This window comes from Amblyraja radiata, chromosome 23 (assembly GCF_010909765.2).
Source record: "Amblyraja radiata isolate CabotCenter1 chromosome 23, sAmbRad1.1.pri, whole genome shotgun sequence".
Lineage (NCBI taxonomy): Eukaryota > Metazoa > Chordata > Chondrichthyes > Rajiformes > Rajidae > Amblyraja > Amblyraja radiata.
In genome coordinates, this window is record NC_045978.1 from 33,584,572 (window position 1) to 33,609,880 (window position 25,309).

At 41.7% G+C, this 25,309-nt stretch overlaps 1 protein-coding gene across 4 annotated transcripts in view; it reads right to left on the reverse strand.

Annotated features, from left to right (window-relative positions):
• stx16 (syntaxin 16) overlaps nt 1-18,760 on the reverse strand; it is a 32,482-nt gene extending 13,722 nt beyond the window's left edge. Inside the window, exons 1-3 of one of the 4 annotated variants that reach the window (XM_033042007.1) lie at nt 18,359-18,760; nt 7,473-7,484; nt 1,730-1,837 (exon numbers count right to left, since the gene is read on the reverse strand). In XM_033042007.1, the coding sequence (XP_032897898.1) occupies nt 1,730-1,837; nt 7,473-7,484; nt 18,359-18,439 (201 nt within the window). In that variant the 5' untranslated portion in view covers nt 18,440-18,760. Of the gene's footprint in view, nt 1-1,729; nt 1,838-7,472; nt 7,485-18,316 lie in introns of all 4 variants that reach the window. The other 3 variants (XM_033042005.1, XM_033042006.1, XM_033042008.1) reach the window with 3 other exon arrangements.
• Between the last annotated feature and the right edge of the window lie 6,549 nt (nt 18,761-25,309).

Below are 25,309 nucleotides of genomic sequence, written 5' to 3' on the forward strand. Positions count from 1 at the left end.
AGGAATAGAAATACGTTTAATCAACTGGCCAGGAGATGGCAGATGGAGTGTATGTGGGGAAGCATGATGCATACATTTTAATATGAAGATGTAAAATCAGAATTTTAAAAATGACATTAAAAATTCATTAAATATTAATATTCTGAGGCACTTGAATGCACATGCACAGGAAAAATTAGACATGTTCACACGGGAGGGCTGGTCCCCCAACGCAATATTTCACCTCGCCACCAATTCCAATATTGGTGGCCAGTGGGGAGGGCTTTCTGGAGCGCTAGTATAGGTGTTGTGCGCTGAAGGGACTGGTTTCCAGTGGGCTAGTATGGACAATGTGGGCCGAATGGATTCTTGGGCTGGCAGCTCAGTCACTCAAGCCTGGTGTGCTGGCAGCTTACTCACTCACGGCTGGTGGGCTGGCTGTTGACTCACCGCTATTCCTTGAAATTCCATTTCATGCATAGTGCAAGGCCACCAAATTCAAATGCAGTTTCCTACCAATTCAAGCAGGGTGCAAGGCCACCAAATTCAAAAGCAGTTTCCTACCATTTCAAGCAGGGTGCAAGGCCACCAAATTCAAATGCAGTTTCATACCTTTTCAAGCAGGGTGCAAGGCCACCAAATTCAAATGCAGTTTCATACCATTTCAAGCAGGGTGAAACCACCATAAAACCACCATAAAGCCACACTCACAGCTCAGACTGATAGTCGTGACTGCTCCCTCCACCATCTTGCAGAGACTGAGCCACACCCACACTTGTGGGTTTTATAGTCCCTTCCCCCCTCCCACTGGAAGGGGCCTGGCCTTCATGGCAGTGATTGACGGGAGAGAGAATCTCAACATTTTTCAAACACTAATAACTCTTTTATTTTACGTCGATGGGAAAATCCTCGGCACCTGATGAGCGGAGGGGGACTCTGAGTAAGATGGCCAAAAATCACAGCCGTGATAACTTTATTTCTAAAATCAATATACAGTGCAAACAGGAAGTGGTCAAGTTTAGACTTTTAATTATATAGATGTCAGCAAGCAATTATGAAGATAAATGTTATGCTTTATTTCAAGTCTGTTTGAATACAAAGGTAATGATGCTTACTCCAATTGAGCAGAACTTTGTGAAACCAGTCAGGTGTACTGTGTGTAATTTAGGTCTCTTCAGCCAAGAGAAGGCATACTTCCCTCACATATGGTGCAATGAAAGTTATTTAGATTAACTTCTGACATGAGTAGATTGCTGACAGAGAGAGCTCAGCATACATCTGTCTATATTCTCACAGGTTGAGAAGAATGAGAGAAGCCTCATTAAAATGTTGACATTTCTGAAATGGTGCAACAGGTAAAATCCTTCCTTCGCTTGGGTGTCGAGGACAGGGTGCATTGTCTCAAAATAATAGGAAGACCATTTAGAACTGGGATTAAGCAGGATTTATTCACATACAGTTGCAAATCTTCATTCATCTACCCTCAGGAAGCCGTGGGTACTTTGTCATTGAGTACATTGAAAATTACGGTATTAAAGAGAAATGAAGATCAGCCGATGAAGGGTCCACATGTGAAATGTTAACTGTTTCTCTCACCACAGATGGTGCTAGACTCACTGAATGTTTCCAGTATATTCTGTTTTTATTGAGAGATTAAGGGGATGTGGTTGAAATGGAATTGATGGATTCACCCTCCAACTTTCTTAGGAAAGCAGAGGCTGCATCAACCAGAGATGTTCTTGTTACTTACTTGCTCTGTTCCATCCACCCATTTTGGAGGCAGTCTCTTGCTGACACTAATTGCAGCCTCTGGATCCAAGCCGATTCCAGACACCAAGGCCATGCGATCATTGGTAATCTGTCAACGAGGCAAACATGCAGTTAGTGCTCTCTTCCCACACATCAGACAAACATCAGTGCTTTCCGGCTGCACATCATTTTCAGTGTTTTCGGGCCTTGGGTATTATTACTCAAGTCTTTTCATGTGCCTCTACCTTCCTTCAACCTAATCAATCTATACACAGGATTAATGGTCTCTGTGCATACAATAAGGTTTACAGCACAGAACATGCTTTACAATACCAACCACTAGCAGCTGATATACAGTCCTCAATTTCAAGATCAATGGACGAGGATAGAAATGACAAATGTCAAAAACAACCAAGTTATAAACTGCGCACCTCACACTTCACAGGGCGGACACATTCTGTAACAGGAGCTCCTTTGTATCAATTTGCAAAGAAAAAGTGAATGTCCTATTTAAGGGAAATAATATCAGTTTTGTGAAATGGATAATCAGTGGTTTGGTTTGTGGCCAGGCATGACACTGAGGGAGAAAACTGGAGTGTGCTTTCAGAATACAACCATATTTTAATTTGGTGGCCAAGGACAGATTGGCCATACCCTGGGAACAATGTTCAATCCTCCACCTTCAAACATTTTAATTTTGGCAACCCTCTCAGTAGTATAATTCAAAATGACACTGCACTGTAACCCCAGATTCCAAGAGGATGTGCCCTCCACTTTTCCCATCAACTACAGATGAATGTGGTATCTGATAGACCATGATATCTGATTCATTGGAAGAGTCATAATTTGGTCACCTACCAATAATCCACAAAATTCACACTTCTGTTGCACAATCATTCCAATTATAGAATTGATTTATAAGGGTCCTTGAGGTTTTTCAACCGAGTGAAGATATTTTTATTACAAGAATGCTTGCTCTTAAATTAAGATAGACAAAAATGCTGGATAAACTCAGCGGGTGAGGCAGCATCTATGGAGCGAAGGAAATAGGCAATGTTTCGGGTCGAGACCCTTCTTCAGAATTAAGATTGCTCTTTATTAATATTTGTTTGTTCTTTCCCTTCTCTGTACTGCTTAATACAATTCATGTTCACATCAACCAACTCTCTTCTCTCATGACTGGAGGAAGGTCTTATTTTTCATCAATACCCAATTGTCTTTATTTGGCTTTGGTCTTTTCCTCATTCTTTACAACATTTACACGTTATTTTCAAAGCAAGGCAAATACAAGAGAATTCAGAACTCCAAAACAAACCACTAAGCAATCTCTCGAAAATTCACTTCCAGTCAGTCATGAATTCCCAGTCTGAAGACTCCATTATTGGTCCACCATCGATTTTCTGGCAACTGAAGGCCGAGCATCTGCTTTGATCCATACAAAATCAAGAGAACGCACTTGATATCCTACCCAGAAGTCCCACTGAAAATGTGGCACCTAGGCCGGGTAAGGGAGCCTATCTTGACCGCATGAGGACTTCCGCCCCGATGGGCGGGTCAAATTTGCCCCATGGTTGGGACTGAAACTCCAGCCCGGCCAGAGCTGACAGATCCCTGAACCGACAGATCTGTTGCCATAGTCATCTTTTACAGCTGATCGGCGGGTCGAATTTGCCCCCTCCTCTGGCTCAGCCGGAACCGGCAGGTCCGGTCCCATAGCCGACTTTGTGGGCCAGTATCTCGGCTTCCGTTCCGGTACTGTTGTGCTCCTCTTGGAGGCCTTGACCTCTGTTGGTCCAGCAAAATGGATAATCCAGAAAGGCTCTGGAACAATGGGTGCCGGAAAATCGATGGTGGAAACGTAATACACTGCAAGATTCATTTTCCCTCTTGTGCACCATTGGCTGTTCATTCTACTCAAGCACTCTTTCACCGCATGGGAGAAATAAAGACCCCATTAAAATATTGATCTCTAATGAAAGTGCATTCAGCAAACCTAAACATCCTCATACAAGCTGGAATGTAACAACTTAATCTCAGAAAATAATACTACAGAAAGTCACAAATGTGTCATCAGTCACAAATATCAGACAAGTTAATATTCTAAGGGGAGGGTGGGAAATGACAGACTGGCAAAATAGTTCAAAGATGTTACTAGTCCAACAATGTAAAAAGGGCACTGAGGCCGAGTACGAATTCAAGAAAGCACAATAGGTCACATTGGAAAAAGTTGTCAAAATACTCTAAATAAATTAAAATGAGACTGAAGAGGATTTACTGGGGAGATTTCAAAGGGCAGAGAAAATGCAGTGCGTTAGACATAGTTGCCATTGTGGCATTGCGGGTAATAAAGCGGTCTCAAGCTCCTGCAACCTCGGTTCAATTCTGAACTTGGATGCCATGAATGGAGTTTGTCCGCTCCCTCTGTGATCCTGCCAACCCATTCCAATGGGACCTATTATGCTTTCTTGCATTCGTACTCAACAAGTTTCCACCAGGTGCTCATATTTCCTCTCGCATCCTGAAGATGTGCTGACTGGTGGGTTAGTTGACAACTGTAAAGTATCCTCAACATAGTTGGGTGAGATAACAATCAGGAGGGTGTTAATATGCACGTGTAAGAGAATCAATGGCAGGGGGAAAATTGGAAGAACAGGACTGCTTGGAATCGGCATTGATCCAATGACCTCATACATTACAAGAAAACATGAATATGAATAAATGTGAATGCGGGAGAGGATCCTGGCTACAGAATTATGATAAGTAAACTACAAAAGTATATATCTATTAGGACATCGTATCTGACAATTCCCAGAAGAGCAATATCATCAGTCCCTAATCCTTGATCTTTCTCCCCAGCCTTGCAATTTATGCTCGTTCAAGTGTTATACATTCCCTTTAGAAAACTCTGATTCAGTTTATTCTTTCTACACAACGTGGACATAGCTGGCAAGGCAAGCATTTATAGCCGATTAGTTATCTTCTCAAATTGCCATGATCACTGGAGGGGAATCGCAGGTGGTGGTCTTCCATTGTCCCCTGCTGCCTTTGTCCTCCTTAATGGTAGGGGCTGCATTTTGGGCAAAGTAGCCTAGATGAGTAGTTGCAGTGCACTTTGCGATTGGTACCCACCACAGCCACGATCAGGCAGTGGTGGAGGGAATGCATACTTCGATAGTGGATGGATCTCGACTCAAGGCTACTGCTTTGTCCTGGATAGTGTTGAGCGTCTTCAGATGTTCGAGCTACATTATCTGGGCAAGAGAAGAGCATTATTTTGTAGCTTGTAGATGGGGTAAGGCTTTGGGATGTCAGTGGGGGGGGGGGGGGGGTCACTCATTGCTGATACTAATCTCTGAACTGTTCTTGAAGCCACAGCATTTATGTGGCTGGTCCGGTCAAGTTCTGGTGAATGATATCCCCAGAAAGTTGGTTGGGAGGGAGTTGGCCATGACAATTCCATTGAAGTCAAGGGTAGTTAGACTTCCTCTTGTTGGAAATGGTCATTTTTCTGGCACTTTTCTGGTTCAAATACTACTCACAACTTATCAGCTCATGCTTGTATTTTATCTCTGGCTTGCTGCATGCAGGCATAAAGTGTTTCACTACTGAAGGAGTTGTGAATGGAATTAAATAGTATGTGAATATAAGCATACCTCCCCACCTCAGACATTGTGACTGAAGGAAAGTCATTGATGACACATCTGAAGTTTGGACAGAGAAAACGTATCTCAGTTCTTTCATTGTTGCGGGTCTGAATCTTAGTACGTCCTGAAGAACCAGCATCCCTGGTCTATTCCTGACAGCCGAAAATCTATATTTTCTCTTCCTGAACTATTACTGACCTATTAATTGTTTTAACGAAGAATATAGAAATGTCACTAGCCCTTAAGAACCCCTGAACAATGTTCTAGGACTGGGATGATTAACCTCCAACAACCACCTTCCATTGTCCAAGATACAACTCCAGCATAGGTCACCATTGTCTTTGGTTTTACCAGCATTCCTTGACAGTGCACTCAGTCAATGCTGCCTTGATGTCAAAAGCAGTCACTCTCACCATATGTTTGGAATTCTGCCTTTTGGTCCATGTTGGGAACAAGGCTGTGATGAAGTCATGGTCCTGGTGAAACCAAAACTGGACATCGGTGAGCAGGTTATTGGTGAGTAAGTGATACGTAATGGCATTGTTCACAACACCTTGCTGATGATAGAAGTTGAAGGTGTGTCATTTAGTCAGTATTGGATACATTCTGTTTTTTTTAATGCATTTTTCGGATGCCATTGCTGATATTGTACTGGAACAATATGGGAAAAGGTGTGGCGAGTACAGGAATACAGGTCTTTAGTACTGCAGTCAAGATGTCCTTTGTCCCATTGTCTTTCCTGTCTCTACTGCTCTCAGCGGTTACATATCACATGGAGTGAATCAACTGCCCGAGGACTGGTTTCTGCAGTGGTGGGATCTCCTCTGGCTGAACGTGTTTGTGAATATTTCAGCCACATTTTTCACACTCACTTGCCCGGCCCCGTAATATGGACGATGGGAATACCTCCTTTTCCATTTGCTGTTTATTGTTCATTGTTGTTCACAGCAAGATACGGTGGAATTCCATGGTTTTGTGTATTGCATGCAGTTTTTGCAATTTAGCATGCATTCCATCAAAATTGCAATTTGGCATCTCATTTTTATGTACACATGATTCAGCCTGTCCTCCAGCACTCCTCACTGAAGCAAATGCGGAGTGAGGGATATACCTGTGGGCAGTGGGTTCTACATCATAACCACATAGGGTAAAACTTTCTCCTAACTTTTCCCTGTATTTTCTGCACAAAAAGTTAAATCTGCACCCGGTGATCCTTGAACCATGAACTAAAGGAATCAGTTTACTTCAATCTCGCTTAAATATAAGAGAAATAATCTCCTTTTAATCTTCTTTACTCTAAGAACAATATCAGCTTCTCCAGTCTACTCAATTTCTGAAATTCCTCACTTGATGATTTGCAGGCTAATTCTCAGGATATACAACTGCACAAGCACAGATTCAGGTTTCAACGGCAGAAGTCAAAGGAGATCAATGGTCATGGAACTGGTTGGAACTGACCAGATACAAGGCTTATTCAAAGTCATGCAAAAGACAGGGTGAATTTTCATCAATTGGGTACACCATTGGAAATAAATGAAATCAGACTTTACTGTATGGTATGACACTTTGACAGCTATATATAAATATTGACATTAGAGATACAGTGTGGAAACTGGCTGTTCAGCCCGCCAAGTCCACGCTGGCTTGCAATCACACTAACATTATCCTGCACTCTTGGGACAATTTACTATATTTACCAAAGCCAATTAACCTACAAACCAGTTCATCTTTGGAGTGTGGGAGGAAACCAGAGCACCTGGAGAAAATCCATGCGGTCACAGGGAGAACGTACAAACTCCGTACAGACAGCACCCGTAGTCAGGATCGAAACCAGGTCTCTGGCGCTGTGAGGCAGCAGCTCTACCGTTATACCACTGTGCCACCCTATTGCAAAAATATTGCACATTATTGTTGGTGCATTGTTTCACTTCAAAGGCTATTACTGTTAAGGAAGCTGTGTTTCGATAGAAATCCAGAATCAATGTCTGAAGACAATTTAGGAATGTGTGTTAAGTATGAATTTTCAGCACAAAATTAGTTTGGGCTCTGGAACCAAAAGGCTCATTCTTTGCAGTATTAAAATGATAAATTGGACAGTACCTCATCCAACTCCTGCAGCGATTGGTAGCATCCATCAACCCAGCCAGCCAAGACCAGAGAACAGAGAACAGATACAGATTGTCAGATCGGGTGGCAAGAAAAAACACAGTTGACAGTGAATTAACAGATCCAGCATTCCCAACAACTGTATCACAACTTGTACCCAGTGTAATGCCAAAGGACAGGCAGTTAACATTTTCCAGAGATAAACAAAATTCCTCTGAGCAATGGCATCGATCCTGGAGCTTTATTTCGTTTCAACAGCAAAAAGGAGTGGAAGGAAAACTTTTTATGAGATTAGATGAAGTAAACTAACTAACACATTGAAGAATCTTGGTGGAGGTATGTGGTGGGTGAGAATCTACTGCACTGAGCCAGCTGAATTTGTCTGTAGAATGAAAGCTGTGCTGATAATTTAGTCATTTGCCACGGCAGGTCTAACTCATTACCCCTTCATGGATTCTCACGGTAAATAATTACTGCTTCTGAGGGTTAACATTTCTGAAGCAACTAACACTTCTCAGAAACATTCATGATTTTTTCCATGTGCTTTTGAACTGCAGGTTCTATCATATGTGCAAATGTAACATCCATTTTGCAAACAGCAAGATCCATCAAAAGCCCAAGACAAATAACCCATGGAACCTATTTTCTGATGTTGATGATTGAAGCTGACATGTTGACCAGAAAATCTACATTCATCCATGGCTTTAATTATCAACTCAGGAACTCAAGAGAGCAACACTGCAGTTATGTTTCAATCCAGATTATTTAGTAAAGTTGTTATGGAGTAATGGTAGCTTAAACATTTGCACCTTGAAGAAATCATCTGCAAACAAGGGTGCTAATAATACCAAGCTAGTGCCACTGTACTGGCGCCACTAACCCAACATCCTCTGGAAAAACACTATGATGGCCCATCTCAACATCCCCATATCAAGTTTTACAATGCATCTCAGTGCACATGACAACAATAAACTAATATTAATACTATAACCAACTCTACACCTTAGACACCGACTCACTTTTCTTCCTCAGTAGACATCCAACAGATTGCTAGCAACTGCCATGGTTTATTGTTCCCGAGCTGAAATCTCCATCTCCTCTCCATTAAAAATTCTGCCCACCTCCATCAAGGCCACGGCTATCCTGCACCTTGCTCTTGTTACCATTGAGAACCTCACTGACCCTTCAGGTCCCTCCAGGCCTGACTATTCCAATTCTCCCCTGGACTGGCCACTCAACTCCTCCCAACATACATTTCACCACGTTTCCATTTACAGCTGGGCCCAACACTAGAGACATAAATTTAAAAGACAAATTAGACCAATTAATTCAGTAAAAATATTTCTATCCAGAGTGTGATGAGAATACGAAATTTCTACCACAATGAATTATTGAGAAAAATAAAATTAACGCAAAATAAGCAAAAAAAAAGTGGGGGGAAAACAGTGAAAAAAGATGTACAATGCTTATGTGCAATGTCTGCAAATTCAATTACATACATCTCTTGCAGTGTGTGAAATCCTAATCTAATGACCTTATGAACTTGTCACTTTAAATGTTTGATGGTTGTGTTTAAATGCCTTCGAGTTCTACTTTTCCTAATTCTGCAACATCTCGAATCCCTCCACGTCCGACCTGAATACGTAAGTTCTCTTGACACTGAGTTTGTGAAATTCTTCACTTCTCCCCACAACTGTCAGCATTGCCGTCAACAACATCATCTGTGCTCTCTCATCGCCAATTTCTTTCATCCTCCTTTCTGTTTCCAATATCTTCTTAAAACTCATCCCTTTTTAACACCACACCTTCCACTTCACCCTCAGTCAATGAAAGGCACAATGCTAGTACATTTCCTCATTATCTAATATATATATCTCACAAGTACATTCCACAGCATTGCCCAGAAACCACATACATCCTTACCCCCAAAAACCCTAATGTAAAATTCAATAAATAACACGTAGTTTCATCTAAATTACATAGCCTATCGGTTTATAACAAAACCGCCTCAAGATCTTTGATTCTACCTACATTATTCTTCAACTAACTGCACTGTGACCCTCTTCCACAATACATGTTATCACCCTTCTCTGTGATAAACTCGTGAATTGTTCAAACTACTGGAGACTTGAATATAAAATTCAGGCCAAGAGGCTAAACTTCTCCAGTGCAGGGCTGAGCAACACAGCGTTGTTGGAGGTGCTGTATTTCAGAGCAGACCCATCTTGGATAGGCATGATAATCAGGGTAGTTTTATACAAATGTTGCCTATGTACATCTCTAACACCAAAAGAGGTTAACAAAACAAGGTTAGTTTCCTCAAAGTTCGATTTGGGAATTTGCTGTGCATTAACTGAATAATGTTCTTCCCCACTTTATGACCATAATTCCATTTTCAAAGTTACTTTGGGAGTGCCTTTTGGTTGTGAAAGATGTTGTGTAAATGCACTCCTTTCTTTGAAGCTCCCGTTTTCTCAGATCTGCATAAACAGGATCCTGTGGAGTAATGCAAGAGGAATAAACACAGACCAGACTGTTAGAATTTTGTACCACATGCATATAAATAGTAATAACAACAGCTAATGTGTTCATAGCCCTTCTTGGATTTAAATGATGAAAAGGAAAAATGTCACATTTTGAAATGACAGAAAATATACCCTTTCTTCTGCACACGGTGAGACCAAGCACAAGATTGACACTGTGAATTCAATAGATTGAGAATTTTAGTAAATCATTCAGGGCCGCTCCCTGTCAGCACCAATCCATTTTTTGTTGTTGCTGCTTAAGTGTACTCGGTGCGAGGAATGGTTTATTTCAGGCACCCAACATCAACCATTCCCATTCAATTTTAGTGTGAGTAAATTGCAGAATAGGTTCCCACCACATTGCCCTCACCCACATTTTCGAGTACCCATTACTGTCTTGGGTGCTCTGTCATCCTGACAGGCTGTGGCCTTCCTAAATGGAATGGTCAATGTGGTGACTACAGTGGAGCTTTTGCCATCAGGAAATGAGTGCAGACAGTCCCAACATCATTCACGCTGGGTCCAGAACGGTGTACAAATCCCCAAACCAACACATGCAGCATTCCGTATTTACACATCACACCCCACAGCAACACATTTCAAATGGCACGCCAACACAAATTGCATTTTCCAATATGTAGTTAACTCTCCAACAAATGCAATATATAATGTCAAAGTTGTGTCATTAATCGCTGCCAGTAATGATCTTTTACATTTCTCCCCATTGAATTTAACAGACAAGAAACATGTTTTACAGCTGATGATAAATATCACATTTAAAAGCATGGAAAATAAACTTCCCCTTGGAATTTTTATAATACAATTCTCTTTTCTGATTAATTTTTGAAGAGGTTAGCACCAACCTGGGACGGCACCAGGAGTTTATATGGCTATTCAGCTCATTTGAGCTCACTGTATATTCACCAGAAAAATGTATCACTAATTTTCTCCTCTTCCTAACCCAAAGACTCCACGGCCAATGTAATGTTCCCCTTTCCATTGCTCTGTTGTGATATTGCGACATAACGGACCCTCAAAATTTCCTATTATTTGCCATGGTATTAGCTCACTTCCATGGCTGGATATTAATTTTGCTGATTATGTATGTTTATGTGAATGTGTAGTCTCATAGAAATTGTTCTGAGCAAGGTTCACAGATCATGAGGAGGGAACAATCGGCCGCTCCTTGTTTCTACACTGCACACATTTCATGTTAGGTTCTGAGTCCAGGTCCAACGCTGGAGCATATTATTTTACGTGATGCACAAGGTTGCTGCCACCAGCAACAATAAACTAAATGTTTTTACAAAATAATTGCAGGCAAAGGACAACACGGCAATTAGAGAATATTGCAAAGGTGTGAAGTAAAGTTTCTCACAGATCCTGCACCGCCTCAAATACATCACTAATCGCTTTTCATCGCTTTAATATCAGACCCCAGCTCTAAATCACTGTCTTCCTGTAGACTTAAATCCTTTCAATCTCTCCATCGCAGTGAGCCACTCCCAATCAGAACCAAACCAAAATGTAACTCTTCATAAACAAACATCTCAAGCGTTTTTAATACTGGTGACTGTTTCATTAATATTTATTGGGGTTTTCGTTTTAATATGGTGGTGATTATATTTACATTTTTGTGGCTTCATAGAACATTGAAAAGTACTGCCCAGGAACAGGCCCATCAGCCCATCCTGTGTGCGCCAAACATAATGCCAAGATAAACAAATCTCACGTGCGTGCACATAATCCAATACCCTTCCATCCGCTGAGTATCCATGCGTCATGAGAAAACTCTTAAATACCTCTCTCATATCTGCCTCGACCACCACCGCACCTTGCAGCGCATTCCAGGCACCCACCACCCTCTGCAAAAGACTTGCCCCGCACATCTCCTTTAAGCATTGCGCCTTCCACCCTGGGAAAAAAGTTATGCGTCTCTACCCAGTCTATGCTTCTATTATTTTATATACTTTTATCAGATCTCCCCTCAAACTCAATTGTTGCAGAGAAAACAATCCCAGGCTGTCCAACTCTCCTTATAACTAATATCCTCTAATCCAGGCAGCATTCTGGTAAACCTCTTCTGACCATCTCCAAAGTGTCCATTTCCTACGTAATGGTTTCTGTCCTGTTGATTATTTTCACCATTTTGTATTTTTACGTTATTAAGACCGGTAATGTATACAGTTGTTTGCAGAACTTGGTTAAATTTTATTTTAATTCAGTTCTAGGACGTGGGCATCACCAACAGGCTGACATTTAGACATGGCTGAGTCATGTTGGCAGAGAATTCCAGCATTTATATAGAGCATAATAGTGGTTCTTTATATTGTCACGTATAAATTGTCATGTATAGAAGAGTAAAGCACAGGATACTGCCCTCGTCTCATGATGTCTGTGCCGAAGATGATACTGAATTAAACTAATCCCTTATGCCGGCACATGATATATATATATATAACTCCATTCCATGCATATTCATGTGCCTTTCTAGAAGCCTCCTAAACACCCCCAAGTGAATCCGCTTCCAGCATCACTCCTGACATTGCATTCTAGACATCTATCAGTCTGTTTAAAACATCTCCTTTAAAATTTCCTCCTCACATTTTAAAGCTACACCCTCTAGCATTTTACACAGCCAATCTGGGAAAAAGATTCTGACCGTGTACCCTATCTATGCCCCTTATAATTCTATCTATGCCCCACTGGGTGGCGCCAGCAATGGCTGCCTCATCAACAGTCTGTCTGTACCTTTGTTGTTTTTTAAGTATGTGTTAAATGTATGTTTTTAGTGTTCTTTAGCTTGTTTTCTGTGTGGGATGGGGAGGGGGGAGGGGGTTGGGGGAAACGTTTGCTAATCTCTTACCTCGATGGAGATGCGATTTTTTCCCATATCGTATCTCCGTCCGCACTGCGGCCTAACAGCGAGGAGTTGGTGGCCTTTGCTGGAGACCGACTTTGAGAGCTCCACCATGGAAGCCTGTGGACTTACCATCGTGGAGCCCACGATCCCTTTGCCAGGGATCGACCCCTGGGCTCCAACTGCGGGGGCCTGTGGACTTTAACATCATGGCATCCAGAAATCCAAGCCGCAGGAACTTCGACCGCCCGGTACGGGGGCTTCGATTGCCCCAATGCGGGAGCTTCAATCTCCCCGATGCGGGGGGACTTCGACCACAGGCTGCGGGAGCTTCAATCGCCCTGACGGATGGTTCAACTGCCCCGACCGCAGGAGAAAAATGAGGGAAGATGATTATGTATTGCCTTCCATCACAGTGAAGAATATGGGGAATCCACTGTGGTGGATGTTTATGTTAACTTTTATGTAGTTGTGTGTCTTGTTGCTTTTTTTAGTATGGCTCTATGGTAACTCGCATATCACTGTACCTTAATTGGCTCACTTGACAATAAAAGGCCTTTGAAACCTTTAAAATTCTCTCATCACCCCTCAGCCTCTGACTCTCCAGATGCTGCAATGTATTTACAAGTCAGTGTTATAGGTTCTTTTTTTTCAGTCACTGCCTGGCACTGAGGTGCAAATGTTATTTGGAATTGAACGCTGTTCAGTTCTTGGCAAAAAACTGCCATATCTAATCCCCATATCTAACGTGATGCGGGAAGCTGGATGTGTTCTTAATAATCAACATGGAATTGTGAGCAGAAGATGCAGTTTTTGTTCAGCTTTACTGTGTGACAATTGACAATGGGTTGGACCCCAATTGTCACTACAGCCGATGGACTTGCTGCAGCAATGCCCAGGGGCTGAGATGACTGACCTCCAAACAACCACAATAATCGTCCCATGTCAGATGCAGCCAATGGAAAAAAACAATTCCACTTGGACTTAAATTTCACGAGAGCTACTTGAATCTGCACTCGGTTAAATGCTACATTGATGCCAAGAATAGTAACTCTCACCTCATTACTGGAACTCACCCGTCTGGATCATGGCTGTTAGCAGATTTGCAGCCAAGTGATCGAGATAAAACCAAAACTGAAATTAAAACTCAAAATACTGGATGCACTTTGTGGTAATAACAATTATATTCTTGTTAACCTCTTAGCATACAGTTACTGAATGCTTTCTAATTTGTAGACAATTTGTTAAGAAAGATAATCCTATATTTTGCCTGGTATTGTTATACAAATGGAGTTAGACAGCGTCTGTTCAGAAAATTAAAGCTCAACTGCAGAAAGTGAGGTTCCAATTCCTTTTAATTGCAAATATAGCAAGTAAATGGATAATCCATTTGTAAAATCACCGCTTATCTGAATTGGCGAGATGACCAGCACATCTAGCATCAGATACCATGTAATGTTAACAAGATGGCTTTCCAATGTTATTTATTCTCAGCTGCTCAGATAAACAAAATCATCATCCCACTTAATTGATGAGCAAACAAGGAGTACCTCCTACTGGAGGCCATCAAGCCTTGCCCTAGCCTCGCTCAATGCCAGACTTACCTAATACTCTGCTTAATATAAATCCAAGGAAAACCCTGCCTGAGACATAACAACCTTGTTCCAACACCAAGCACAATACCCACCCTAAGGGAAGTCATATTATTGTGATGCCAGCACTGGGGTGATTAGCTATGAGATAGGAGGTTGGCCATACATTTCAAAAGAGACAAATACAAATCTGAATTCACCTTGCAGATCCATAATATAAAAACAATAAACTCCTCTGCTGCAAACACTCAATCAAATTCAGTTAGGTACTTCCCATTCACAGTTTGTCATGCTGTGCAAAACAAGCTGTCTCCATTACTAATAAATATTTCATGATTCAAGCAATTTCGAAGCACCACTCTGACGAAGGGTCTCGACCTGAAACGTCATCCATTCCTTCTCTCCAGAGATGCTGCCCATCCCACTGAGTTATTCCAGCCCAGGGGTGGGGAACCTGCGGCCTTAAGGCCACATGCGGCCTTCTGGCCATTAAGTGCGGCCTTTTGAATGAATTCAAATTTTGTAGAACAAATCCTTTTATTTTTATTAATATGTTTTTGTTTGTCTTTTATTATTTTTATTTAAATCTTAAAATGAACGTATTTAAAATACTAAAGAGTAAAAGAAAATTCAACAAAATAATCCTCCCCGACCGACGGCCACAATTAAAACATTAGTAAGTCATGAGGGCTATTTTAACAAAATAATGTACATTTTGAAGTATATCTAATTGAAGTTTCTTGGATGTGGCCTTATTAGATTACAGCTAACTTAATGCGGCATTCCATCGTGAAAAGGCTCCCCACCCCTGTTCCAGCCTTTTGTGCCTATCTTCAGTGTAAACCAGCATCTGCAGTTCCTTCCTGCACAATTTCTAAGCACCACTTTGATATACTTCCTCATCCCTTTCTCACCTACTATATTCCACACAGTACCCTTATCATCTGGCTCCTTACTTTTGTCTGCACTAGAAATAACACATTTGCAAAACTATCGATCCAACTACAATCGTTCCATCTCAATGATAGACTGCGAAGAATATTGCATCACAACATCATAAACCAAGGGAGAGAGATGTCTCTTTCATCGTCAGCTGCAAAGCTCAAAAGAGACAACCTTCCCCCAAATTGCTTCAAACAAGAAATTATTCAAATATAATTTTTGAAATTAAATTTAACAATGAAATAATTTTAAGTATTAAAGTAAGTAGGTAAGTAAGTCAATTTTATTTACATAGCACGTTTAAATCAACTCGCGTTGAAACCAAAGTGCTTTACATAGAAAAAAATAATTACGTTTCCGTACATCCATAGAAACATTTAAAGAACTGCACAGGATAGTCACAAGGGAATGAGGGAGACAGAGGCCTGATGATGTGTTAGGATTTCCACCCCTCCAGATCTGAGTCAATCCCAATCCATTTCTCAGTTCTGATGTGTCCCAATTGCACATCAGGCACCCAACAGAATTTTCATTGGCATGAAGAACTACCAAAGACAAAAAAATACCAGGATTGCGAGAAAATGTAGAGAGAGGAGACATCTACAATGCCCTCCTACCCCATAAGGGGATATCAAGTTCTACAATGTCACTCACGAGAGCCTGATAGCTACACATTGTATAACGGCATCGTGCCCTCCAACAACGAAGTCATGGATGTGGAAGGAGTAGATAAAGTCCCGGTAGAAATGGGAAAGGAAGTGAAATTGGAAATATTGCAACCACTCATTGGGTCAGTCTGCATCTGAAGACATCAAAGTAGGATTAACCTTTCAGGTCAATTACCTTTTATCAAAACGAATGGAGAGGTTAAATCCTTGTTAGTGCAATGTATATATTTCACTGGACAATTTTTCAGCCACATTCCTGCACACCCTTTGACTTTCCATGTGTATATGTGGATGTTGGTGAAATAGGCAGGTAGGTAAATAAAACTGTACATTAAAATAGATTTTGAAAAGATTGAAAGGAGGCAATAAAGCCAGTTGAAGTTCAAAGGGGTAAAAAAGCAATAACAGATTAGTCTTTATTTTCCTAATATGGGATAATTATGTAAAATGATATAAATTGGCACATAAACAATACTTTTGTTTTATGAATTATTCCTTTTAAATGTGTCCATTAACATAATTAACATTGTTTGTTACTCTGAATGAACACACTGATATTAATGGCATGCACTGCTGATGTTGGATGATCAGCCATGAGTCTGAGTTGGATGATCAGCCATGATCATATTGAATGGCGGTGCAGGCTCGAAGGGCCGAATGGCCTACTCCTGCACCTAGTTTCTATGTTTCTATGTATGAAAGTGCTGCAAATGCACACAAGTGAATCGCGAAGCAATAATGTGCATTTCGGCTGCAAGTGGCTGTAAAATGACAGATGAGGGGCAAGGCTGGCTCTCATTGCTCTAAAATTAACAAGTCTGCGAGGCCATTTCAGAGGGCATTTAATGGTCAACGTCACTAGAGCCACATAGTGGTTAGAATGGGAAACATGACAGATTTCCTCTCATAAAGGATTTTTCACAACAAGCTAATAATTCCTAATCACTTTAAACAAATCTATGTTATTAACTAAATTTAAATTCTACAACTGGCAGAGTTGGTTTGGAACATGGGTCACTAGATAACCAAGTAACCAGAAACCCAGATTACTAGTCTGGCAATTCAACCACTAAAAAATGTGTCACCACCATAGCCAACACAATAATCCCAAAACCCTGGGCCTGAAGATAACGGAATACACAATAATCCCAGAGTCCAGACCATTTGACTATTCTGATTTTCAGTGATTGAATGGTTGCTTTATTATCACGTGTACAAAGGAATAAGCACAAAATACCTAGAAACTGTCCACCGAGTCTATATGCAAGAGTCGCCAAGTTTTGGTGGCATTTCACAGTCCCAATTGCAGTTGGCCATAAATGATATATAGTAAACCCAGGTCACAGAACTGTTGGTGTACCAACGTGTCCCTGTGCATTGTTCCTGTGCATACATTGATAAAAAAGAACCCCTGTGCACCAACGCAATGATATACTGATATACAGGCACACCAGAGCCCTGACCCTGGGAATGTAACAGAATATCACATGGATGATATATCAGTACATCAACAGTACCGTCAGTGACCTGGGTTTACTATATATCACAACACATGAATGACAACTTACTACTTCAATAGAATCCCCTGGTTATAGTCCTCTTCTTGCGTATGGCGTGCACAGCCTAAAGTTGTAGGACAACTTGTTCTATTTGATTGTGCATGCCAGGTTGATTGCATTCGTCAAAACAGGGCGGACTACATGAAGGTTGCAATCTCCCACCCCCTGGTTATAGTGATATTTAATAATTACAAACCCCTATCACAGTGAATATACTGATGTATGTATACCAGTCCCAGAGGCCTAACTCTCTGGATATTTATAACCCTAGAGCCCAGACTGTGAATATATTGATCCATAATAACCCCAAACAGTCACCACGGATATATTACCTTGTAACCCCAGGGGGTTAATTGTGGATATAATGATATCAGAGCCCTGAATTTGAATTTATATTGATATATAATAACCCCTCAGGCCCGACTGTGCGGATACATTGATATTGTGAACTCAAAGCCCTGGCATTCTGGATAGATTGATCTTTAGTGGATGTGCATCTACCGTGTAAAACACAACTTGACTCTGTGAATAGATTAGACAGCATCTGCAGCTCCCTCCTACACATTTTGTCTGTGGATAGATTGGTGTATGTTAAGCCCAGACCCTGGTCAGGCAGTCATTGCTGCTCCAGTCGTGCCGGCCCGAGTTGCTGCTCCTCTCCCGCAGTTGACGGCACTCTGACGGGGACTCACCACAGCGCCGTGGCCCAGGGCCGCATCCGGCTCTTTACTCACTTGCTCGGCCTGCAGATGCCGGCTCTGGACCGCTCGGTTGCGCATCAGCACGAACGGCTCCGTCAGGCTGCGGGTCGCCATGGCGGCGTCGCGCCTCACTCACTAGCAGCGAGCCCCGGCCTGGCGTCAGCAGAGAGCCCCGGCCTGGCGTCAGCAGCGAGCCCCGGCCTGGCGTCAGCAGCGAGCCCCGGCCTGGCGTCAGCAGCGAGCCCCGGCCTGGCGTCAGCAGCGAGCCCCGGCCTGGCGTCAGCAGCGAGCCCCGGCCTGGCGTCAGCAGCGAGCCCCGGCCTGGCGTCAGCAGAGAGCCCCGGCCTGGCGTCAGCAGAGAGCCCCGGCCTGGCGTCAGCAGCGAGCCCTGGCGCCGCTCCGGCCCCCGCCTCCTTCTCCTGGGGGAAGAGAAAGGAGGGAGAACCCGGGCCGGGCGCTATTGAAACCGTGCAACCTTCAAATCCGTCCGACAGCGAGAACTAGCGCCTTCCAGCGGCTGGTGCTGGAATCGCGCCGCTTCTCTCTCTGTCTCTGACCTTGGACTGGACTTGAAGCATTGGCTACTACTCTCTCCACACATGCTGCCTGACCTGCTGAGAGATTTGTATAGACTGGGGAAATGCTCCTCGGATATTCCCACGGCGAATTTCGGAAAATATGATGCGCTCTATGAGAATTTGGCTCCCTATCCGACAACATCTACATTGTAAAACTGCCATCACCATCTCGTATTCCCTTCATGACTTTGTAGGAATGTTACAACATTTTGAGATTTTAAAAATCAAGCCTGTAATTTAGCTCATCAGATAAAGCACTTTAATTTGACACCTAATTCACTTTCATATCTTCAGTATTAAAAAAGTTATGGCCATTTTCATACGCGGAAATTAGCATCTTGTTCCCTATTGCTTTTCCATTGACTTAACACAAAAGCTGTGATCGAGGACAGTCAAATGCCCATAACGTCCTTAAAAAATAAGAGAATTGAATGAAAATTTCAGTTATTATAGATTGAAGCATTCTGAAACAAATATAACACATCTTACTTGGATTACCTGAAATTAAAGCATATAATTAGTTAGTTACCTAATTGTAGCTACTTACAAAATTGACGGAAATAGTAATAAACACCCAGACTGCCTTGAAAATTCAAAAATGTGATATTCTCAAGATCAGAACTTTAATATTATTGTATTATATGCCGTAAGTCCGTAACAGATAGGTAAATAAATTACAATTTCTAGCAATAGACCAAGTCTTTATGGAAAAGATCAGTTGCGAGCTGGTACATTGGCATATCATAATTAGTAGCATCATCATACTCCTCAGATTTCTACCTGCTAAATTTTTGTAAGGTGTCCTTAAGACTCTTGAAAGGCGCCCATAAATAAAATTTATTATTATTATTATTATTAGATTGTAACCAATAAGCAACTCTGTACACCTTGTTTTTCCTCAACTTTTCAATTTTGGCATTGTAAACTGCAGGTTTTTGCTCTTCAAACCACGCATGACATGCCTTTCTGCCCACTACTTTCCCATTAAGAATGTCCTGTAGATCACCACATTTGGAGTAGTCCAAATTCGGATAATCTCTGCGAATGCTGTCTAAATCAGTCTCTTTTGCTGGGCATTTGGATTGACAATTTTGCATTTCTTCTTCGGAGACATCTGTTTAAAATGTAAAGGAAAATAAACACTGAACAGCATTAACAGAAACAACTTATTATTTTCAGTTTTAGATAAAAGGTAGAAATGATAAAGTTAAGCGCTAAAACAAATAGTAAATACCCAACAAAAAATTCATATTCATCAGTTTCATTAAATCATTAAATTCATCTACTCAATTAAATTCATCTAAATTCAATTACTAAATCTAAACATCTATCCATTTCTTATGAAAAGGCTAAACTTTTTAAATAGCCTAAGTATCCAAATAACAATCTAATCCCATTTCCACAATAAATCACAATATAACATGATTTTTAAATCCCACTGTCATGAATTTATATGCCAAATGGAAAGAATTTAATGTTTAATTCCCATAAATTAATCTAGAAACATCCACTCTCAATATAATCAAAATTATTATTTTTTGCACAATTCATGTCACTAAAACTGTTGTGGATATTTAGTATCAAAATATTGATTTTGGATTGACAATAACATAAAATATAGACGATTTAGATGCTCTTATGACATGATTGTCCAAAAAAAAAAAAGAATTTTAATGATCTTGTAAGTGGGTGTTTCTGGAATGTGATCGATTGGAACGTTGCCGTTGCCGTGAATTTTAAGCCCATATCGGCAGGCAAAACATGGCCGAATCGTTTGGGGACTAAATAACATTTTTGCATCGTAAAATTAAACTAAAGCCACCCCCAAGAAGCAAGATTATATGTGAAATAAATGACTTACTGCTTGTTTTGTCGTGATATTGTGATCCGTGGCGTTGAAGGCATTGAGAGCGTTAGAAGTCGCTTTTTACTTTAATCCAGTGATTAAATTGTCCAGCGATTTTAAAAAAACGGAAGTCCGATCGATTTTTCTTCAGCGACTAGCAGCCCGAGGAAATCCCTCTCCGACAAGCGATACAAACCTGCACTTTAATCCCACCCCGCCCCACCCCCCGCCCGAAAGGCTCCGAAGACGCACACACGGTCAGTGGCAGATCTGGAGCGCTGCTGAAGGTAAGTTTTGTAACATCCCTAGACTTTGCCTCTCCCTATGCTGAAAGTTTATCTTTGCCTTCTGAGATATCTGATCTCCTCATTAATGGCCACCCACACATTCCTAGTTTTCATATCTCCTATAAATTGTGTCTCCACCTTCAGTTCTCGCATCTATGCTCTGGAATTATGTCCTATACCTCTCCAACTGTCCCAGCTTTCCCTTTTTGACAAGACTTTTTGTCGCCTGTGTCATCATCCTTTGTGGCTATTTTCTGTGTGGGATTTTCTTTGCAGGTGTGGGACTGAATGGGGATATTTTACTATATTAGAGGGATTATATAAATCAGGTTGTTGTTGAGTCATAATATGCATGATAATATTGGACTGCAGTTTCGGTTTGTAATGTAAACTACAATGTTAGTTTCTCATCTTAATTTGAATATTACTTGGTAAAAGCAGTGAAGATTGTAGTGTAAAGGGGCTGTCCCACTGCAGCGACCTAATTGGCGAGTTTAGAAACGTTTGCCCTAGACTCATACTCGAAGCATGGTCGACACGAGGTCCTAGGAGGTCTTTGTAACTCTCCTTCATGCTCGAGAGTAGTCCCCGCGTGCTCGAGGCCTCAGCTAGGTTGCGGCGTTTTTTTCAATATGCTGAAAAATGCCCGCGAGGAAAAAAAGGTCGCCATGGAAAAAATCTATATATTTTTTTACTCGTAGGTTTAGTCCATGTAGGTCGTAGTAGGTCGGCATGTCAGTCGTAGGTAACCGAGGGTAGTTGAAGGTAGTCGTAGATATTCTTCATCATAGTCGAAGGGAGGTCGAAGGAGGTCGTCTTCACTCTCCAATTTTCCAATTGTCCAAGTGTCCAATTTTCCCGATTCCAACATAGTCGAAGGAGGTCTTCTACATAGTCGAAGGAGGTCTTCAACATGGCACTTTTTCAAACTCTCCTAAACTCTTCTAAACTCGCCAATTAGGTCTCCGCAGTGGGACAGCCCCTTTAAGCTGTAATTTTGTTTAACAGTAGTACACTGTGCCATTGGATTGGAATATGGATTCTAATGTTAGATTAGGAAGCTGGCCAGGAAGGGGTTAAACTGGTTGAGCCTGGACAGATGATTGTATTAGATTACAACATATGTTGGATTGTAACAAGAAACCCTACCGTCCATTGACTAATTGTAACATGAGTTGCAATTAACAACCCTTGGTGAAAAGCAAGTTTTCCTCAACTCAGTTGTACATGGTTGACCCCCTTATCCAGAGAAATGACCCTGGTTCTTGTCTCCACTCTGAGGGAATTACCTTTCAGTTTGTTCATTGTGAACAGTCTTCAAAATGTTGTATGTTCCCAAGAGACTATCCCACTTCCTTCTGAATTAAGTAATCTGTGCTTGAAGTATAGCCTTCAGCCTGGTATGTGTAAACCGCACTGCCCCAAGACAAATTGGTTCTTTCACAGATATGGAAACCAAGAATGCGCATGATCCAGTGGTCTCACCAAGGCTCTGTCCCATTTGGTCTAATCTAAGTCCAAGAGGACCTGAGCAAGATTTTTTTAATCAACATCCCAGATTCTTTAAAATAAAAACCATTAGGCCTGTCACCTTTTGAATTGCTTGCCCCGCCAGTATTTAACTTGAGGCATTTCATGTATTAGTGCATCAAGAACATGATTTACTATATAGATATACACAAGAGATTGAAGAGGGTGAAATCTGGAGCAAAACACAAAGTGCTGGAAGAACTCAGTGGGTCAAGCAGCACCTGGGGAGGGAATGGACAGACACCATTTTGGGTTGATTTAATCTGAAGAAGGGTCCCGACCTGAAAAGTCAATTGTCTATTCATCTCCTAGATGGTGCCCGGCTCACTAAGTTCCTGCAGCACTTTGTGTTATGCTTCATTATGTACTGGCTTCTTACCATTATATTAGTATGCACAGGAACAGGCCCTTTGATGCACCATGTCTGTACCTACCCTGAAGCTAATCTAACTAACCTCATCTGTCTGCACATGATCTGCATCCCTCTGTTCCTTGTCTGTCGATGTGTCTCTCTAAATGCCTCTTAAACATTGTCTACTTCTACCACCTCTCCTGACAGCACATTCCAGGCACGCACCACTCTATGTTAAAAAAAAACGTTAACCTTTTCACCTGTACCTAAACCTGTACCCTCTTGCATTTGAAATCTCCAATTTTGGAGAAAGCACTGTCTATTTAACCTATCTTTGGTTCTCATCATTTTATAAGCTTGTATCAGATGCCTCCTCAGCTGCCAATGCCCCAGAGAAAATAATCCAAGATTGTCAAATACCCCTGACCCAAATCGTTACCTATCCATGTTCTCCAGAGATGCTGTCTGACCCATTGAGTTACTCCAGCACTTTGTGTCCAAGTTTGTCTAATCTTCGCTTACAGCTCATGCAGGTGATCACTGTGTTACAGTCATTCAAGTAACAGAAATTCATTCTTACAGAATTCACAAATTAATACTCAAAATTCCTCTCATTGAATTTGTGAAACAAAAGTAAATAAACATGTTTTTTGACAAATGCACAGATGTCTTGGCTTCACATTGTGGAAATTCGTGATATAGACCGTTTTCGAGTAACGCTCCCCCCCCCCCCCCCCCATAATGTGTAATCCATAATACACTCCAATCCAGACAACATCCTAGTAAAACTCCTCTGCCTCCTCTCCAAAGCCACTTCATCCTTCAGTTAGTGTGTTGATCAGAATTACACACAATACTCCAAATGTGACCGAACCAAAGCTGACTCCAACTTTATTTATTCAAGGAAGGCAAGGATGCCACACATCTTCTTAATTTACTTGTGTCACCACTTATAAGGAATTGTGGTCTTTCACCCCAAGATCCCTCTAAATGTCAGTGTTCCTAAGAGTCCTGCCATTTACTGTAAACTTTCCTCTTGCTTTGACCTACCAAAATGCGTCGCCATTGATGTAAGGATTACCAGCAAATAATTTCCTGGTTTTCTCAGTGTTCCCTTTTTCAAACAAGGTAACCTCATTGGTTATTTTCCAGTCTTCTGGGAACTCACCTGTATCTAAAGAGGATACAAAGGTATCTGTGTCGGTCTCAGCAATCTGCCCTCTTGCTTCCCTCAATGTCCTGGGATAAATCACATCAGGACCTGGAAACTTACCCCTCTGAATGTTTTTTAAGACACCCAACACCTCCTCCTGCTTAATATCAACATGCTTTAGAATATCAACTTAACCTTCTCTGATCTCGACATAATCGACCCCCAACTACTTTGTGAAAAGCAATACAATTGCTATCAAGGACCTCATCCATTTCCGCTGGCACCACACATAAATTTCCTCCTTTGTCCTTGTGAAAAACCTGCACCTCAGGTCCCATTTAAAATGTTCCCCTCTCACAGTAAACCTATACCCTCTTGTTTTAGACTCTCCTCCCCTCAGAAAGAGAGTGTGGCCATCCACCATATTTATGCCCCCTCATGGTTTTTATAATGACTGGGGCCTGACCTTCTATAAGGTCACCCCTCATACTCCTTTGCTCTGGGAAAACAGTCCCAGCATATCTTGTCTTATAACTCAAAGCCTCCAGTCCCAACAGCTTGTGAATCTTTTCTGACTCCTTTCAAACTTCCGACATCCTTCTTTGGTAAAGTGATCAGAACTGTGGAGGCCAAGTCAGTGGATAGATAGATAGATAGATAGATTCTTGGTTAGTATGGGTGGCAGAGGTTATGGGGAGAAGGCAGAAGAATGGGGGTTAGGATGGAGAGATAGATCAGCCATGATTGAATGGCGGAGTAGACTTGATGGGCCGAATGGCCTAATTCTGCTCCTATCACATGATAGGAGCAGAATCAATGCACACAATATCCTAGATGCGGTTTTACCAATATCTTATACAACTATAACATGATGTCACAACTCTTGCACTCAAAGACTGGTCAGATGAAGGCAAACATGCCATACACTTTCTTCATCATGTTAATCGGTGTCACCTCTTTCAGGGAAGCATGCACTTGAACCCTTTGATCTCTCTCTGCTCTCTATTCTACAACAGTCTCCAGGCCCCAGTCATTACTGCGGTGACCAGAACTGCACTCAATGCTCCAAATGTGGCCCAGTTGTTGACCTTCAATGCTATACCACTGAACTGGCTGCTGCTGTTGCTTTCTCCTGAGAAACCCTGTGCTCCCCTCCTCTTCCCCCACTACAATATCCAAAACGATATGCCTGTTAGTGTAGGGACAGCCACAAGGGGCTCCTGCACAAATTATCTGCC